We start from the raw sequence: 19,340 nt of genomic DNA, 5'->3' as shown, positions 1-19,340 counted from the left end.
TCTCTCAGCAAATGCTGCCAGACCTGCTGAGTTTCTCCAGCGTAAATTTCAGATTTCCAGCGTCGGCACTATTTAAATGCATTTATTCCTCATCTTTTCCAACCCTCAGGACACCGGAGAAGAATTTTCAGATAGATGGGCTTCAGATGGGTTCCAAAGGTCGGCGCAACATCGAGGGCCGAAGGGCCTTTACTGCGCAGTAATGTTCTATGTCCTAATTCACAGCCAACGCCATAATTTAACAATTATTAAAACAGGATTCAGAAGGATATACCTGAGCATACAAGTTGTGATCAGGAGCAGCTATTTTAGTAAGGTCAGGGCTGTTCTATTTGGAGCCCCCTCCACACTTTGCTGTTGACCCAATACCCATTAACTCCCTTCTTCGTCATGATACTGTTTATCTCTGTACTCAGTAAATCTCTGCCACCATCACTCTCTCTTGGGGACAGGAGCAGATCATAGAGTCATAGAGATGTACAGCACAGAAACAGATCCTTCGGTCCAACTTGTCCGTACTGACTAGATATCCTAAACTACCGTATATACTCGAATTAATAGTCAAATTTTTTGACTACTTTTTAAGGTTAAATTTATGGGGTCGGCTATTACATGGATACTACTTTTGAGGGAAATTGATGGGAAATTCATGCCCATCAGAATTCCTACCATATCATTAGCAGAGGCCCTATTGATCTCTAAATGAAGGGAGAGAAAAAAATGAATTATGGTAATTCTGAAAACCTGGAATGGAATATAACAGCCAGCAAACTGGAAGACCAGGAGTAGAGCAGAGCAACCGGCAGACTGGAAACTGGAGCGGGAATTCCTGATGAAGGGCTTTTGCCCGAAGCATCGATTTTCCTGCTCCTCGGATGCTGCCTGAACTGCTGTGCTTTTCCAGCACCACTCTGCGCCAGAATCTGGTTTCCAGCATCTGCAGTCATTGTTTTTGCCTTTTACATGAGATCGACTATTACTTGCGGAAATACGGTAATCCAGTCCCATTTGCCAGCACTTGGCCCATATCCCTCTGAACCCTTCCAATTCATGTCCGCATCCAGGTGCCTTTTAAATGTTGTAACTGTACCAGCCTCCACCACTTCCTCTGGCAGCTCATTCCACACACAGTCCACACTCTGTGTGAAACGCAAAATTCTCCAGTTCACTGCCCTCAACAAGTGCCCCCGTTTTTGTAAATGGGGTCCCTCCCTCTAGCTCCTCCCACAAGGGGAGGTGTGCTCTCCAGATCTCATATTTCAATCAATCCACCTCCTCTACTGAATTGCTTCCAATGCACTTATATTCTCTCTTTGTTTTTGAACTTTAAACACCAAATGGTGCCCTAGGTGTGATCTCACCAAGACCCTGCTCAACTTAAGCAATCTGAGTGGCCACAGTGTACTACTGGAAGCCCACCCTCTCATGGCATTGTGACCCCCCCCCCCGCCCATGGCAGTGATTGAGACACATTTTGGGCCCTATATCTAAGGAAGGATGTGCTGCCTTGGAGGGGGTGCAGAGGAGGTGCCCAGGAATGATCCAGGGGATGAAGGACTCTACGTTTGTATTCACTGGTGTTTAGAAGGTTGAGGGGGGCAGTCTAATTAAAACTTACAGAATACTGAGATGCCTGGATAGAGTGGACAAGGAGAAGATGTTTCTGCAAGTTGGAGAGACTGGGATCCGAGGGCACAGCCTCAGAGTGAAGGGATGACCCTTTAGAACTGAGATGAGCAGGTGGCCTTTCAGGCAGAGGTTGGGGAATCTGTGGGACTCATTGCCCCAGAGGGCTGTGGAAGCCAAGTCATTGAGTGTGTATCTAAGACAGAAATAGATAGGTTCTTGATTAGTAAGGGGATCAAGGATTACAGGGAGAAGGCGGGAGAGTGGGGATGAGAAACATGTCAGCCATGATTGAAAGGCAGAGCAGACCTAATGCTGCTGTTATATCTTATGGCCTTCTGTGCAGATCATATACTTTAGAACACAGAACAGCCCAGCACAGGAACAGGCCCTTCGGCCCACCATGCCTGTGCTGACCGTGATGCTATTCTAAACTATTTCCATCACCCTGTCTGTTCCTGGGTCTGTCGAACTGCCTCTTAAATACTGCTATCTTTCCTGCTTCTACCATCTCTCCTTAGAGACAAAATGTGGCAGATGCTGGAATCCAAAATAGACAGGCAGGAGTCTGGGAGAACACAGCAAGACAGGCAGCATCAGGTGGTAGTGAAGTCAACATTTCAGGTGTAATCCTTCTCCAGGACTGGCTGGCTCCGTGGCGCAATTGGTTAGTGTGTGGTACTTGGATGACAGTATAGAGGTGTGTGAGAGGCCAAGGTTGTGAGTTTGAGCCTCACCTGGGCTAGCTTTTACTGACAATGATCAGGAATTATTGGAACATCAGATTGAGGAAGAGTGACAGATCAATTGTGAGTAAAACAGCATTTATTGTAAGAATCCTGAAGAAAGGTTACATCCGAAACATTGACTTCACCATCTCCCCTGGCAGCATGCTCCAGGTACCTAACAGCTTCTGTGTAAAAAAAAAAAAACCTTTTCTCTCATATCCTCAATCTTTCTCCCCTCTCGCCTTAAATCAATGCCCCTTAGTATTTGCCATTTCCACTGGGGAAAAAAGACTCTGACTATGCACCCTGTCAATGCCTCTCTTAATTTTATACGCTTCTATCAGGTCACCCCTCGGCCTCCGATGCTCTAGCGAAAACAATCCAAGTTTGTTCAACTTGTCCTTATAGCTAATGCCCTCCAATCCAGGCAACATCCTGGTAAACTGTTTGTGCACCCTTTCCAAAGCCTCCATTTCCTTCCTATAGTGTGGGAACCAGAACTGCGCACAGTACTCCAAATATGGCCTAACTAAAGTGTTATGCAGCTGCAACATGACTTGCCAACTTTATACTGAAGGCCTTGATTGATAAAGGCAAGCATGCTGTGCACCTTCTTTACCATCTTATCCATTTCCAGCAAAGTACAGACCTGTACCCCAACATCTCCTCAATATGTGCCAATGTTCCTCAGGATCCTGCCGTTTACTGTATACTCTCCTCTTGAATATCACCTCCCGAGGTTCATTACCTCACACTTGTTCAGATTAAATTCCGTCTGACATTTCTCTCCCCAACTTTATTGAATTTATTGTAAGAATCCTGAAGAAAGGTTACATCCGAAACGTTGACTTCACCATCTCCCCTGGCAGCATGCTCCAGGTACCTAACAGCTTCTGTGTAAAAAAAAAACCTTTTCTCTCATATCCTCAATCTTTCTCCCCTCTCGCCTCACAAACCTTATTGAATTCTTTGAGAAGGTGACTAAGGAGGTAGATGAGGGGAAAGCGGTAGATGTGGTGTATATGGATTTTAGTAAGGCGTTTGATAAGGTCCCCCATGGTAGGCTACTGCAGAAAATACAGAGATATGGCATTGAGGGTGAGTTGGAGGTTTGGATTAGGAATTGGCTGGCTGGAAGAAGACAGAGGGTAGTAGTTGATGGCAAAGGTTCATCTTGGAGTGCCGTCACTAGCGGTGTTCCGCAAGGATCTGTTTTGGGACCATTGCTGTTTGTCATTTTTATAAATGACCTGGAGGAAGGGTTAGAAGGTTGGGTGAGCAAGTTTGCGGACGATACGAAAGTCGGAGGAGTTGTAGACAGTGAGGAAGGATGTGGCAGGTTACAGCGGGATATAGAGAAGCTGCAGAGCTGGGCAGAAAGGTGGCAAATGGAGTTCAATGTAGCTAAGTGTGAGGTGATTCACTTTGGTAAGAGTAATAAAAAGATGGGGTACTGGGCTAATGGTCGGATACTTGGTAGTGTGGAAGAGCAGAGGGATCTTGGTGTCCATGTACACAGATCTCTGAAAGTTGCCACCCAGGTAAATAGTGCAGTGAAGAAGGCATATGGCGTACTGGCTTTTATTGGTAGAGGAATTGAGTTCCGGAGTCCTGAGGTCATGCTGCAGTTGTATAAGACTCTGGTGCGGCCGCATCTAGAATATTGTGTGCAGTTTTGGTCGCCATACTATAGGAAGGATGTGGAGGCACTGGAACAGGTGCAGAGGAAGTTTACCAGGATGTTGCCTGGTATGGTAGGAAGATCCTATGAGGAAAGGCTGAGGCACTTGGGGTTGTTTTCATTGGAGAAAAGAAGGTTTAGGGGTGACTTGATAGAGGTGTACAAGATGATTAGGGGGTTAGATAGGGTTGACAGTGAGAACCTTTTTCCACGTATGGAGTCAGCTATTACAAGGGGGCATAGCTTTAAATTAAGGGGGGGTAGATATAGGACTGATGTTAGGGGTAGGTTCTTCACTCAGCGAGTCGTAAGTTCATGGAATGCCCTGCCAGTAGCAGTGGTGGACTCTCCCTCTTTATGGGTATTTAAGCAGGCATTGGATAGGTATATGGAGGATAGTGGGTTAGTGTAGGTTAGGTGGGCTTTGATCGGCCCAACATCGAGGGCCAAAGGGCCTGTACTGTGCTGTATTCTTCTATATTCTATGTTCTAACTTTCCAACTGATCCAGATCCTGATTTATCCTTTGGCAAACTTCCTCACTATCCACAAGTCTGCCAATTATCATGTCATCTGCAAACTTACAAATCAGCCCACCTACATTTTCATCCTACAAACCATAGAAGTCCCAGCACTGACTGACCCATCACTAGTCTGACCTCTGGTCAGAAAAACACCCCTCCACAATTACCCTCTGTCTTCTCTGACCAAGCCAACCTACCAACTCACCATGGATCCCATGTGACTTAATCTTCTGGACCAACCTACCGCGAGGACCTTGTCAGTTGCTTCAGTGAAGTCCATGTAGACAACATCCCCTGTCCTATCCTTATCAATCATCTCCCTCAAAAAAACTCAGTCAGATTTGTGAGACAAGACCTCCCCTGAACAAAGTCATGCTGATTATCCCGAATAAATCCATTCTTTTCCAAATGTGAATAAATACTGTCACTTTTCCAATAAATTCCTTATCACTGATGTAAGGCTCACTGGTCTAAAATTTCCTGGTTTATCTCTGTTGCCCTCCTTAAACAAAGGAGCAACATTGGCTATTCTCCAGTCTTCTGGGGCCTCCCCTGTGGTGAAAGAGGATCCAAAAATCTTTACTAAGGCCCCAGTAATCTCCTCCCTTGCCTCCTTCAGCATCCTGAGATAGATCCCATCAGGCCCTGGGGACTTACCTACCTTAATGTTTCCAGGATGCCCAATACCACCGTCTCTTTAATATCTACATGCCCTAAAACATCAACATACTCTAATCTTACCATTACCAAGTCCTTCTCCTTAGTGAATACCAGTGCAAAGTACTCATTAAGGACCTTACCCACTTCCTCTGGTTCCATGCATAAATTCCCTCCTTTGTCCTTGAGTGGATCTGTTCATAGAACATAGAACAATACAGCACAGAACAGGCCCTTCGGCCCTTGATGTTGCATTGACCTGTGAACTATTCTCAGCTCGTCCACCTAGCCTATCCCATCATCATCCATGAGCTTATCTCAGGATCGTTTAAATCTCCCTAATGTGGCTCAGTTGACTACATTAGCAGGTAAGGCATTCCACGCCCTTACCACTCTCTGAGTAAAGAACCTGCCTCTGACATCTGTCTTAAATCTATCACAAATCTATCACCCCTCAATTTGTAGTTATGCTCCTCGTACAAGCTGACATCAATATCCTAGGAAAAAGACTTTCACTATCTACCCTGTCTAATCCTCTGATCATCTTGTGTGTATCTATAATCCCCTCTTAGCCGCCTTCTTTCCAATGAGAACAGTCCCAAGTCTCTCAGCCTTTCCTCATTAGAGCTTTCTTCCAGACCAGGCAACATCCTGGTAAATCTCCTCTGCACTTTTTCCAATGCTTCCACATCCTTCCTGAAATATGGGGACCAGAACTGTACACAACATTCCAAGTGCAGCCACACTAGCGTTTTGTACAGTTGTAGCATGATACTGTGGTTCCGGAACTCAATCCTCCACAAATGAAACCTAACACACCGTATGCCTTCTTAACAGCACTATCCATCTGGGTGGCAACTTTCAGGGATCTATGTACGTGGACTCCAAGATCCCTCTGCACATCCACACTACCAAGAATCTTTCCATTGATCCAGTACGCTGTCCTCCTGTTATTCTTCCCAAAGTGCATCACCTCACATTTAGCTGCATTGAACTCCATTTGCCACCTCTCAGCCCAATTCTGCAGTTTATCCAAGTCCCTCTGCAACCTGTAACATTCTTCCACACTGTCCACTACTCCACCAACTTTAGTGTCATCTGCAAATTTACTAATCCATCCACCTATGCCTGCATCTAAGTCATTTATAAAAATGACAAACAGCAGTGGTCCCAAAACAGATCCTTGTGGCACACCACTAGTAACCAGACTCCAGGCTGAATATTTTCCATCAACCACCACTCGCTGCCTTCTTTCAGAAAGCCAGTTTCTAATCCAAACTGCTTAATCACCCTCAATCCCATGCCTCTGCATTTTCTCCAACAGCCTACCATGTGGAACCTTATCAAAGGATTTACTGAAGTCCATGTGCACCACGTCAACTGCCCTACCCTCATCCACATGCTTGGTTACTTTGTCAAAAAACTCAATGTGAGACATAACCTGCCCTTGACAAAACCATGCTGACTATCTGAAATCAAATTGTTGCTTGCTAGATGATGATAAATCTTATCTCTTATAATCATTTCCAAAACCTTTCCTACAACAGAAGTAAGGCTCACTGGTCTATAATTACCTGGGTCATCTCTACTGCCCTTCTTGAACAAGGGCACAACATTTGCAATCCTCCAGTCCTCTGGTACAATGACAACTCAAATATCAAAGCCAAACGCTCGGCTATCTCCTCCCTAGCTTCCCAGAGAATCCTCTGATAAATCCCATCCGGCCCAGGGGACTTGCCTATCTTCACTCCTTCTAGAATTGATAACACCTGTTCGTAACTAACCTCGATCCTTTCTAATCTAATATTTCGTATCTCATTCTTTTCCTCTACAATATTCTGCTTTTCCTGAGTGAAAACCGATGAGAAATGTTTGTTTGGCACCTCTCCGATCTCCACGGGGTCCACATTCAACTTCCCACTTCTGTCTTTGATTGGCCCTATTCCTACCCTAATCATCCTTTTATTCCTCACATACCTATAGAAAGCTTTAGGGTTCTCCTTTATTCTATTTAATAAAGACTGCTCGTGTCCTCTATTTGCTCTTCTTAACTCTCTCTTTAAATCCTTCATCGCTGATTCCCCAGTTGCTCCTAATATATATATATGCATTGGGATTCTTCTTAATCCTACTCACTAAGGACATTTCCTGCCCCTTTTGAGCTCTCCTAATTCCTAGTTTAATTTCTCTCTTGCTTCCTTTATATTCCTCAACTGCCTTGTCTGATTTCACTTGCCTAAACCTTACATATGCTTCATTTTCCTTTTTGATTAACCTGTCAATATCTCTTGTCATCAGGTTTTCTGATTCTTGCATCCTTATCTTTCATTCTCATTCTGGTCCCAAACTCTGATCAACTATTCTTTAAAAGACTCCCCCATGTCAGATGTGGATTTACCCTCAAACAGCTGACCCGTCTAATTTCTCAAGTTCCTGCCTAACACTGTTGTGATTAGCCTTCCCCCATTTTAGCGTTTTCATCTGAGGACCAGTCTTATCCTTAACCATAAATATCTTAAAACTTAATGGAATTATGATCACTGTTCCCAAAATGCTCATCACTAAGACTTTGACCACCTGGCCAGGCTCTTTTTCCCAAGACAAGGTCTAATTCTGCCCTCCCCTATTTGGATTATTTACAGGTTGTTTCAAGAAACCCTCCTGGATACACCTAACAAATTCTGCCCCATCTAAGCCCCTGGCTTAGAGCATTTTGGGAACAGTGATGATAATTCCATTAAGCTTTAAGATATTGGGGAAGGTAAAATCACCATCTACAATAGCCCTGTTGGTTTTACACCTTTCCACGATCTGCTGACATATCTCTTCCTCTATCTCCCACTGATAATTGGGAGGTTTATAGTATAACACCATCATAGTGACTCATCTTTCTTAGTCCATATTGCCTCACTGGATGATCCCTCCAAGATGTAATCTTAGTGCAACGATGACATCTCCGTAACTAGTAATGCAACCGTGTCATGTCCTTTACTAGCAATGCAACTCCTCCACCCCTTTTACATCCCTCTCTATCATGTCTGAGACATGTAAACCCTGGAACTTTGAGCTGCTAGTCCTGCCCTTTTCTCAAGCATTGTAGTTCCATGTACTAATCCAGGCTCGATGCTCATCTGCCTTACCTACTATACTCCTTGCATTGAAATAAAAACACTTCAGATCACCAGTCCTGCTGTGTTCATTAACCTGGTCCAAACCTATTCTTCCTGTTAGACTTAATTGCCTTAATTTCTCTCTTCTTGGCAATCCTTCCACTTGCTGACCACTTTCCTTGGTTCCCATACCCCCCTACCCCCAACGTCCCAGTACCCACCGCAGTAGTTTTAAACACCCCCCACACCCCCCCACATTGAATGGCACTAGCAAACCTCAGTAGTGACGTTATGGGGTAAATATTGTTTGGGGCACTGGGGGTGGGGGGTATCCCTTCCTTTCTGGAACTCACCTACCCCCCCCCACCCCCCCATGGGGTACATTCCAAACCCCTGAGAATGTGGACTGTCTCATGGGGAAGCTGGGCCCCTGTGATGGTATAGCGCCTCCTCTCTGTGAGTGTCAGTAAGGTGCTGAAAACCTGTCTGGGAGTTTAACCCTCTCCTGTCCAGCTACAGGGATCCAGTGTAGGTTGTGCTGCTGCCTCTGGGGAGGTTGTGACTCTCACTTTAACCCGATACACACCCATCCAGCTGGGGGGGTTAGTGGGACTCTGACCAGACACACATGACCTTCGATGTGGAAACCATTGCATAAGCAGATCATCACAGCGACACCTCCCACGGTTAAACTAAACCAAACTGATTTGGAGCCCAGGCAGCCAACTCTTTCCCATATCCCTCAAACTGTTTTAGCCTCAGGTATTTATCTGGTTCTCTCTTGTATGTGATGGGTATTGCCTGCTGCATTCTGCTCAGCTCTTTATGGGTCTCTGTGCCAATCAAGTAGTTTTCGAATGATTGTTTATGTAAATGTCACAGCGCCCCATGGAAAGCAGAATTTGTAGCTCAGTCCAATTCGGTGATATTGGTTGAGGAATGAATATTAATATAATAGTGAACATCCCCTTTATTTTCTTTATTCATTCATGGCATGAGGGCATTGCTGGCTAGGCCCAGCATTTATTGCCCAACTCAAATGCCCAGAGGGCAGTTAAGAGCCAACCATATTGCTGTGGGTTTGGAGTCACGTGTAGGCGAGACCAGGTAAGGATGGCAGTTTCCTTCCTTGAAGGACATGAGTGATCCAGATGGGTTTTTCCGACAATCGGCAATGGATTCACGCTCATCATTCCAGATATTTACTGAATTCAAATTCTACCATCTGCCATGGTAGGTTTCGAACCTGGGTCCCCAGAACATTACCTGAGTCTCTGGATTAGCAGTCGAGGGTGGGCGCTGGAAAAGCACAGCAGGTCAGGCAGCATCCGAGGAGCTGGAGAATCCACGTTTCAGGCATAAATGAGTGATGAAGGGCTTATGCCCGAAACGTTGATTCTCCTGCTCCTCAGATGCTGCCTGACCTGCTGTGCTTTTCCAGCAACACGCTGTCGACTCTGACTCTCCAGCACCTGCTCACTTTCTCCTCTCTTGATTAACAGTCCAGTGATAATACCACCACCTTCCACTTGCTCCTCCTCCAGCCACTGCTGTGGTCTGGCTTTGCCAGCATTAATATTTGCAACGAGAATAGAAAGTGGAGTGTGTTGGTAACTGAGAGGGGGACTCTCAGGTAGTTTGGCCGTTGCGGGGGATCGAGAATTTAAATGCTAAACCAGGGTGAGTCTGCTGTATGTCTAGCTGCTGTCTTTTCCCACAGATACCGATGTGTCATGTTTAGCATCTGGACGAATCGAGCTGGTCCAGTTGGACGAAGCAAGTGAGGAATATTGTAAAATGGTGCAACATTTTTACGACACCCTGAAAGATATGCATAATAAAATCCGCATTATAAAGGTGAGGACACAGCAGTTTCCGCTCATACCTCATGCTGGTTTGCCAAACTTGTTCACTCACTGTTTAAATGTCATTGCATTGTGAATGGGGTTGGGCGGGGGAAGAGTTCCCTCTGCCAGTGTGGGCTCCAACCTTTGAGCTGAAAATTCCCAGCCTCTGACGTCTGTGAGATTCTATACCAGAGAGCAGGTTACAAGACCAGTGTCAGCAGGGATTCTTGTGTCAAACTCCCCTGAAAAACCATCACACCCACAACATCGAGTTAGGTTCACCCTTTATCAACGTGGGGATACTTTCGACAGATATAACATTCTTACCAATAATAATGGGGAAAATGAGGACAGCAGATGCTGGAGATCAGAGTCGAGAGTGTGGTGCTGGAAAAGTACAGCAGGTCAGGCAGCATCCGAGGAGCAGGAGAATCAACATTTTGGGCATTAGCCCTTCATCAGGAATTAGGTGCTTTTCCAGTGCCACACTCTTGACTCTTATCGATAACAATCCCATGATATAGAAACACAAGGATAGAAACCACAAGTTGAAATATTGAAGTGTACTATGGAATTGTTTGTCTCATCGAAGTTTGTCATGCCACTGAGAAGGTTGGGAATCATTGGCCTAGACGTTAACAAGCAGCTGATGTGCCCTTGGGGTTTTTATTACCCCTGGTGCTTCAGATTGTCATCACAAATGGGCAAAAGCTGCTGACATCATTTGCTTGTTAACTTCTGCCCCCGAGCAATGAGTTGTTTTGCTGCATGTTTTTAAGATTGTCTTCGCACTTGTAAAGGTGAATCTGCCACACCGTCACAGGATTGACATTTGATACACAGGAAAGATTAGCTGTTCCTCTGTTTTTCATTCCTGGGATGAGGGCGTCACTGGCTGGGCCACTGTTTATTGACCATTCCTAATTAGAGTCACATGTAATCCAGACGAGGTAAGGATGGCAGATTTCCTTCCCAAAAGGGCATTAGGGTTTTTCTTATCTCTGACATTCGGCAATGGTTTCATAGTCATCGTTAGATTCTTAATTCCAGGTATTTATTGAGTTCCACCTGCAGTGGCTGGATTTGAACCCGGGTTCACAGAACATTAACGGTGCAGTGATAATACCACGATGCCATCACTCCCCAACCCACATTGTGGATTGTGAAAGGGGAATGTGTAAATCCAGGTGATTGATCGATACTCTGCAAATGATTACAGCCATTAAAATATTTTGGTGTAAGCTGCATCACTCTCGCTGTCTCTCTTCCCCTCCCCTTCCTGCCTTTCTTTAACTCTAACTCTCTCTCTCGCTCTCTCTCTCTTTCCCTCCCCCTTTCTCTCCGTCTCTCTCCCTCCTTTTCTGCTGCCTTTCTCTCTTTCTTTGTTTCTTTCTTTTCTCTCCCTCATCCCCACTTGCTGTATCTCTCCCCCTCTCCCTTTGTGAGTCTCTCTCTTTCTGTCTGTCTCCTTCTCTCCCTTTCTGTGTCTCTCTCTTTCTTTCTCTCTCTCTCTTTCTCACTCTCACTCTCACTCTCTCTCTCTCTCTCTCTCTCTCTTCCCCCCACAACCCCTTTCTCTCCTCCCATCCCCCTGCCCACATCTCTCCTGGAGGTTAACCTGTAACCATGTCCCTGCTGCAGGTTGAGAAGGTGAATAACCCGCTGTTGTACCAGCAGTACATGTTGAAGAAGACCAGTATGGCAGCCACACAGACAGATGTCGAGAGGATCCTATTCCATGGGACCTCTGAGGGGAGCACCAGAGAAATCTCCATGCATGGCTTCAACAGGAGCTTCTGTGGGAAAAATGGTAAGTGTCAGTCAATATCTCCGTGCCCTGACCGAGGCTGGCAGTCAGGGGTCACGGTATCCCAAGGACATGGGGGTCCGGGGTCACAGTGTCCCAAGGACCCAGGGGATCAGGGGTCACGGTGTCCCAGTGGGGCGGGTTTCAGGGTCATGGTGACCTGAGGACACGGGGTCAGGGGGCATAGTGACCTGAGGATGGGGGGTTAGGGGTCACAATGTCCTGATGACAAGGTGGGTTTGGGGTCAGGGAGTGCTGAGGGTCAGGGGTCATGGTATACCAATGGGCGGGGTGTTGGGGGTCACACCATCCTGAGGACCGAGGCGTCAGGGTTCATGGTGACCTGAGGATAAAGGTCAGGGGTCACACTATCCTGAGGCTTTAGAGTCCGAGTATGATCTGGAAAAGCACAGCAGGTCAGGCAGCTTCCAAGGAGCAGGAAAATTGGCATTTTGGGCAAAAGCGCTTCATCAGGAATGGTTAGGGGTCAGGGTGTCACACCATCCTAAGGATGGGGCTGTCAGGGGTTACGGTGAACTTAGGACACGGGGCGGGGGGATGGTGTCAGAGGTCACGGTGATCTGAGGGCAGGACGTTACTGGGAGAATTTGAGCTACAGAGACATCCTGAATAGGCTAGGGCTGTTTTCCCTGGAGCGTCGGAGGCTGAGGGGGTGACCTTGTAGAGGTTTATAAAATCATGAGGGACATGGATAGGATAAATAGACAAGGTCTTTTACCCAAGTTAGTAGAGTCGAGAACCAGATGGTATAGGTTTAAGGTGAGAGGGGAAAGATTTAAAAGGGACCTAAGGGGCAACTTTTTCATACCACATGTATGGAATGAGCTGCCAGAGGAAGTGGCAGAGGCTGGTACAAATACAGCATTTAAAAGACATCTGGATGGGTATATTAATAGGAAGGGTTTAGACGGATATGGGCCAAATGCTGACAAATGGGACTAGATTAATTTAGGATATCTGGTCGGCATGTACGAATTGGATCAAAGGGTATGTTTCCATGCTGTACGTCTCTGACTCTCTGATTTTAGATAATTTCACACCAAATCCTGATGCTTCAATGCTCCTCACCTTTGTATCCTTGCCTCCACCCCTCAGAAGTTCCTGTAGCTTCAGTCTGCGTCTCCTGGCTACCTCTGAAGGGTCTAGGATTGTGTAGCTCCCAGTGCCTGGTTCCATTTCCCTCAGTCCCTGCCCACCTCCTGCCAGCCAAATCTGGGCACTAGTCTTGGTGACCACCTACTGCATTCTTCAGATCGCTCCCAGCTCTGACCCATTCAGTCTCATCACATGACAATGGGATTTGGCCACACAAATGGTGCATCGTAAGTGCGATTAGTTGTTGCATTGGACTGGACCATTTCCGGTCGGTGCCTTTGGAGATTTGGGAGGGTGAGGGATATATCAGGGAAACACTAACTGGTGTGGTTTGCTTCTCTTCCAGCGACCGTCTATGGGCAAGGTGTTTACTTTGCGGTTAATGCTGTTGTCTCAGCACAGGACCAGTACTCACCACCGAATGCCAAAGGACATAAGTTTGTGTTTGTGGCTAAAGTCCTGACTGGAACATACACCAACGGCAAGGCCGAGATGAAGACCCCACCTCTGAAAGAGAACAGTGACATGCCAGTCAGATATGACTCGCTTGTCGACAACTCTGAGAAACCGAAAATATTTGTCATCTTCAATGACACCCAGGCGTACCCTCAGTACCTGATCACCTGCCAGAACAACTGATACCTTTGGACAACAGCTCCTCATGGATATTACTCTACTCTAGCTTTCTGCCATGTTCCAGAACAATCCCCTGCCCTCTGTACTGGTTGAACCATACCTGTCTCCCTGTGGCTGATGGGTAAACTATCCAGGGCAGGTTTGAACCTGCACACTGAGCCTTGTCTGAGTCAGGCAGTGGATAGTAACAAGTCCCTTCTCTGTCTTTAACACATCCCCCTCTCCCCCCCCCCCCCCCCCCCCCCCCCAAACCCACTGCCATTCTAACTAGCTTTCTGAAGTCCTCTGAAGTTCCTCACTCCACCCCAGCCATCCAGGAAAGAGAAACCTTTTTTCCCTCTGGGATGTATCTTGAGAAGTCCTTGCTGCCCACCTGATTATGTAGGCCTACTTTCTGCTGCTGGTGACTGTTTTGAGCAGACTGCCTTGTTCCCAGTTTTATGACATCTCTTTCCACATGGAGTGGGGGTATCTTTATTCGTTCATGGGATGCGGGTGCCTCTGTGTGTGTGCGTGTGCTAGTTTTTGTTGCCCCATATCCAATTGCCCTTGCGTGGTTTTCTTAGTCGTTTCAGAAGGCAGTTAAGAGTCACCCACATTGCTGTTGGCCTGGAGTCACTTGGAGGCCAGACTGGGTAAGGATGGTGGATTTCCTTTGCTAATGGACATAATTGAGGCAGGTTTACAACAGTCACCGTTACAGAGACTAGCTCTCAATTCCATGCCTCAATTGCAGGATTGGAACGTCGGTCCTCAGATCCACGAGCAGGTTTTTAGATTTAATATTTGGGGGAAACCATCTGTTCTTCAAACGGACTTTTTGATTGGCAAAGATGACCTCCTCCTTACCATCTGAGGTTTGCGTGGGAGGTTGGGAGGAGCTTGGTTGACTGATTACTGGAGCAGGAAGAGGGTACGATCCTGCCCCCATGCAACATCTGCACTGCAGCCAGCTCAAGGCTGTGGTTGTGTAGTTACAGCTTGAGGGGCAATTAGGGATGGCCAACAGAGACTGGCCCTGTCAGGAACCCCTCCCACATCCCAACAATTAGTTAGGACAGGTCTTCGGTGTCTGCAGTCCCTGAACTGCTCCAGTTTTGTCTCCCTGTGTAATGTTTGAATGTGGAAGCTGCACAATGTCGAAACTGTGAATGCTTCCAACAGAGTCTCGGAATCCTCCCTTCCTAAATCTGAGATTACGGCATTCGCTCCATAAGGCGCTGGAGTCTTCCTTTGCAGAGGCAAGGGGCCCTCGAAATGGCTTGCTCTTCTTTCATTCGAAGCACACAAAGTCTTGCTTTTATTTCTTTTAAAATATAACATTTAAAGCATTTTGTGAGATATTTGATTGTTGTTTGTGGGAAATGGGCACATAAGATTCAACCTTTTGTTTTGAGGGTAAAGACCTTTCTTTGCTGGATGCTGGGGCTTGTGGGAGGGGGAGCGTGAGCAGCCGCTATCGAGTTGAATGCCAAAGCTGATTGAGAGGCTGAATGGCCTTCTGCTTCTATTTCTTAGGAGCCTGGCCCTCGGGGGAGATCAGCTGCCCAAGGTGAGGGAGAGGAGTGTGGGGAGGGGTCAGCCATTGGTGAGATAGGGAGAAACACAGTGAAATTAATTAGTGAGGCCTACTTCAGGGTCCTGCACCAGAATACTCTCAGGTGCTGGATTGGCTGAGCTCAGGCCGGTCAGTGCTGCTATTGACCTCAGTGCCTTAGGGTTGGGTGATGGGGAGTTGGTGGAGGGTGGGGGTTGGGGGGGGGGAGGTAGGGGTGTGGTGATAAATGAATGGGGTTCCTTCTCCTCCACCCATCGACCTCCCACCTCTGACCATCAGTCAAGAAGAAATGTGTGTTAGAAAGCTGGGAGGATAGCAGGCAGATTCAGGTGTAAAGGCTGAATGGCCTGCCGTTACTCTCAGTTATGACTCTCTCAGAGTCATGCAGGACAGAACCAGACCCTTGGGTCCAACTAGTCCACCCCAAATATGTTCCCAAACGAAACCAGTCCCATTTTCCCTGTGTTTGATCCATATTCCTCTAAACTTATTCATGTATCTATCCAAATGTCTTTTAAATGTTGGAACTGAACCTGCATCTACCACTTCCTCTGGCAGTTCATTCCACACACGAACCACCCTCTGTGTGAAAGAGTTGTCCCTCGGGTCCCTTTTTAGTTTTTCTCCTCTAACCTTAAACCACTGCCGCGGTTTTGAACTTCCCCCCACCTCAGAGGACAGCCCTTTACCATTTACCTTATCTCAGGGTTGAAGTTTGGAGAATTGATTTTAAAATGTTTAAATAAACAAACAAATCAACCTGTTGCTGCATTGTGTGCCTCATAATAGATACATTCTGATTTAATTAAAAGTTCATCTTTGGCCTGCCTGAGCCAGTGTTTCTAATTGTGATTTAATGTTGTGTATTGATTGACAGCGATCTAAATTTGTTGTTAGTATCTCACGTTTTATGTGCTTTTGTAATATGGTTTTAGTTGGGTCCAGCGTTGACTGAGCAGCTTTGGAAGCGGGGGAGTTGGTTGAGGGTACGTTGATAGCTGGAAGTCTGTGTCTGTGGAGATCCACGTGTTTTTTTTGTGCTTCTGTGGAAACTGAACAGTCCACTCTCCTTCCTCTTAGCATCTCCTGATGTCAGTGGTCAGTCCCCTGTCCCCTGCCCCAGTCACTGACTTCAAGCATCGATTTGTGCCCCTCGGTGACCGGGCAGTGTTAACGTTCCACCTTGTGACTTGCTCAGCGTGCATTCACTGAGGTGCTAAGGCAATGCTAAATTTGCTTCTCACATGGTGGACACCGAGATTTAATATTCCGAGGTTTCTTTCTGTTGTGCACTTGATAGCTTTGACCCCATTCCTGGCCATGACCCTACCCGTTACCCTCTTATGTGCAGTAGCTTACGCTCCACTGCATTCAGTCTCGTACTATTGTCAGTGTTTAGGCTGCTTTGTACAGCACCTCGAAGCTGAACAAATGGTGTGTTCCCCGGACCGCCATACTGTTTGTCTTTCCGTCTCTGAGGTGGCCTTTTTGATTTTGAAAAGAGCAGGTGGGATTGCAGCTCAGCTGAAGTTGAAACAAGCCTTCATATTGTAACCAACTAGGAAAAAGTGAGGACTACAGATGCTGGTGATCAGATATTTATATGATTCATATTGTAACCAAAAAGCTGCATCATTCTGCCATCCCGATGCTGCTTTTGTGATAATGTGTTCTAGGCTACTTTTCCACAATCATCAGATTCGATGTAAGCATCTGAACTGGATAATCACAGCGTTCAGCCCTTCCACTCTCTTCCACCAAACTTTACCCAGACCTTCCTGATGAAGGGCTTTTGCCTGAAACATCGACTCTCCTGGTCCTCGGATGCGGCCTGACCTGCTCTGCTTTTCCCGCACCACATTCTCAACTTAACCTCTCCTTTTACAATCCCTGATCCCCAATGCCTTTCAACATCAGTTTGAAAGCTTCAATTTCTCTACACCCCGCCTTCTGCCAAAGCATCTCCCTCCCCCACCAGCCTCAAATTGTGTGAAATACTTCCCTCGCAAATGGCCCAACCTGATTTTGAAGATAGCTATCCCTTTTGTTAGAAATGTGTCTTTCTCATTCTGTACTGTGTGCACATCAAAAGGGTGCCTGGAGGCCAAGGTGAACACTTTATTAGAAATTACGGACTCTCATCCAACACTAACAATGTGACAGGCTGTTATACCGCTGCAGACTCTGGGGTCACCCTCTCTGGAGACAGCCCTCCAGGGAACCACCTCTCTCTATCTCCCAATCTCTCGTTCCCATTTGGCCCCCCCCAACGTAATTTCTCCTGGTCTTCAGGAGTTCTCACCAGCCTTTGAGAGCAACACTGAGCTCTTCAAACGCCAAAACACATACAATGGTGTCAGAAAGCAAAGTGTGGCGCTGACTAACCTCAACTGGCATTGGGTCAGGTGATCAAAAGCAGAGTTAAAATGGTGGCCTTAAGGCGAAAGAGAGCCAGAGGTGTGTGGGGAACATGGGGGCCAGAAAGTGAGCAGTTGCAAGTTTGGAGATGCTCGAGGCTAGAACAATTGGGTGTCAAAATCCAGAGTACATTACATGGTTAGGTGATGTCCTGATGGAATATGGCCTGGGGAGACAATGGCTTACTGGTATAATCACTAGACTATTAAACCGGAGACCAATGCAATGTTCTGAAGTGTCTGGTTCGAATCCCACCACAGCAGATGGTGGAATTTAAATTCAACAAAAATCCTGAATTGAAAGTCAAGTGATACTATGATCCATTGCCAGCTGTTGGAAAAACCCATCTGGTTCACTAATGTGCTTTAGTGAAGGAAGTCTGCTGTGCTGACCCTGTCTGGCCTATTTGTGACTCCAGACCCACAACAATTGTGGTTGTTACTTACTTGCAGACCTGGCCAGTGATGCCCATATCCTGTGAATGAATAGAATGGAAAAACAGGCTGGTGATTGGTATTACCAAGGGGAGGGTGTGTTATTCCATCGCATGCCTTCGGGGTTGTTGACTGGGGCTTCTCTGTCCCCTACCTGCCCTTGAGAAGGTGGAGGTGAGCTGCCTTCTTGAGCCGCTGCAATCCATGTGCTGTGGGTTGACAGACAATGCCCTAAGGGAGGGAATTCCAAGATTTTGATTCAGCGACATTGAAGGCACAGCAATATAGTACCTGGTAAGGAGAGGGGGTAGCTTGCGGAACATGGTGTTCCCATATATCTGCTATCTTTGTCCTTCTAGATGGAAGTGGTCATGGGTTTGGAAGGTGCTGTCTTCAGGAGCTTTCTGCAGTGCAATAGGCAGACAGTACATACTGCTGCTACTGAGTATCGATGGTGGAGTGAGTGGATCTGGTGCCAGTCAAGTGGGCTACTTTGTCTTCCAATGTACCAGGTGTGACTCCAACCAATGGAGAGTTTTCCTCGATTCCCGTTGACTTTTGCTTGGGCTCCCTCATACCAAGCTCGTTCAAGTGCGGACTTGACATCAAGGGCAGTCATTCTTGTATCACCTCTTCAGCTCTTTTCTGTGATTTTTGGACCAGTGCTGTGATGAGGTCAGGGGTTCCACTCATTGCCGGCTTATTGCTGAGTAAGTGCTGCCTGATAGATCTGTCAATGTTTGGGAGAAGATTTGTAGCTCGGGTGCTCATTATTGTGGTTCTGTTCGCCGAGCTGGGAATTTGTGTTGCAGACGTTTCGTCCCCTGTCTAGGTGACACCCTCAGTGCTTGGGAGCCTCCTGTGAAGCTTGAACTGACAACCAGAAGCGGCAGAGACAGGCCACTATAAATGCCGGAGGAAACAGCACAGAAGCGCTTCACAGGAGGCTCCCAAGCACTGAGGATGTCACCTAGACAGGGGACGAAACATTTGCAAGACAAGTTCCCAGCTCGGCGAACTGAACCACAACAGATCTGTCAATAACACCTTCCATTACTTTGCTGCTGATTGAGAGTAGACTGATGAGGTGATAATTGGGTCGGATTACATTTGTCCAGCTATTTGTGAACTAGATACAGCTGGACAATTTTCCACGTTGTCAAGTAGGTGTCAGTGTTGTCGCTGTGCTGGCACAGCTT

The 19,340-nt window shown here is 46.7% G+C and overlaps 1 protein-coding gene across 2 annotated transcripts in view; it reads left to right on the top strand.

Moving 5' to 3' along the window:
• The window catches only part of parp10 (poly(ADP-ribose) polymerase family member 10), a 49,758-nt gene extending 34,292 nt beyond the window's left edge, over positions 1 to 15,466 (top strand). For both annotated transcript variants that reach the window (XM_072576423.1, XM_072576422.1), the window contains 3 exons: positions 10,046 to 10,182; positions 11,814 to 11,982; positions 13,442 to 15,466. In XM_072576423.1, the coding sequence (XP_072432524.1) occupies positions 10,046 to 10,182; positions 11,814 to 11,982; positions 13,442 to 13,734 (599 nt within the window). In that variant the 3' untranslated portion in view covers positions 13,735 to 15,466. The remainder of the gene's footprint in view (positions 1 to 10,045; positions 10,183 to 11,813; positions 11,983 to 13,441) is intronic.
• Positions 15,467 to 19,340: the final 3,874 nt, after the last annotated feature.

This window comes from Chiloscyllium punctatum, chromosome 8 (assembly GCF_047496795.1).
Source record: "Chiloscyllium punctatum isolate Juve2018m chromosome 8, sChiPun1.3, whole genome shotgun sequence".
NCBI classification, from domain to species: domain Eukaryota; kingdom Metazoa; phylum Chordata; class Chondrichthyes; order Orectolobiformes; family Hemiscylliidae; genus Chiloscyllium; species Chiloscyllium punctatum.
Note: the sequence above shows the minus strand (reverse complement) of the source record. Positions and strands in the feature narration are given on the sequence as shown.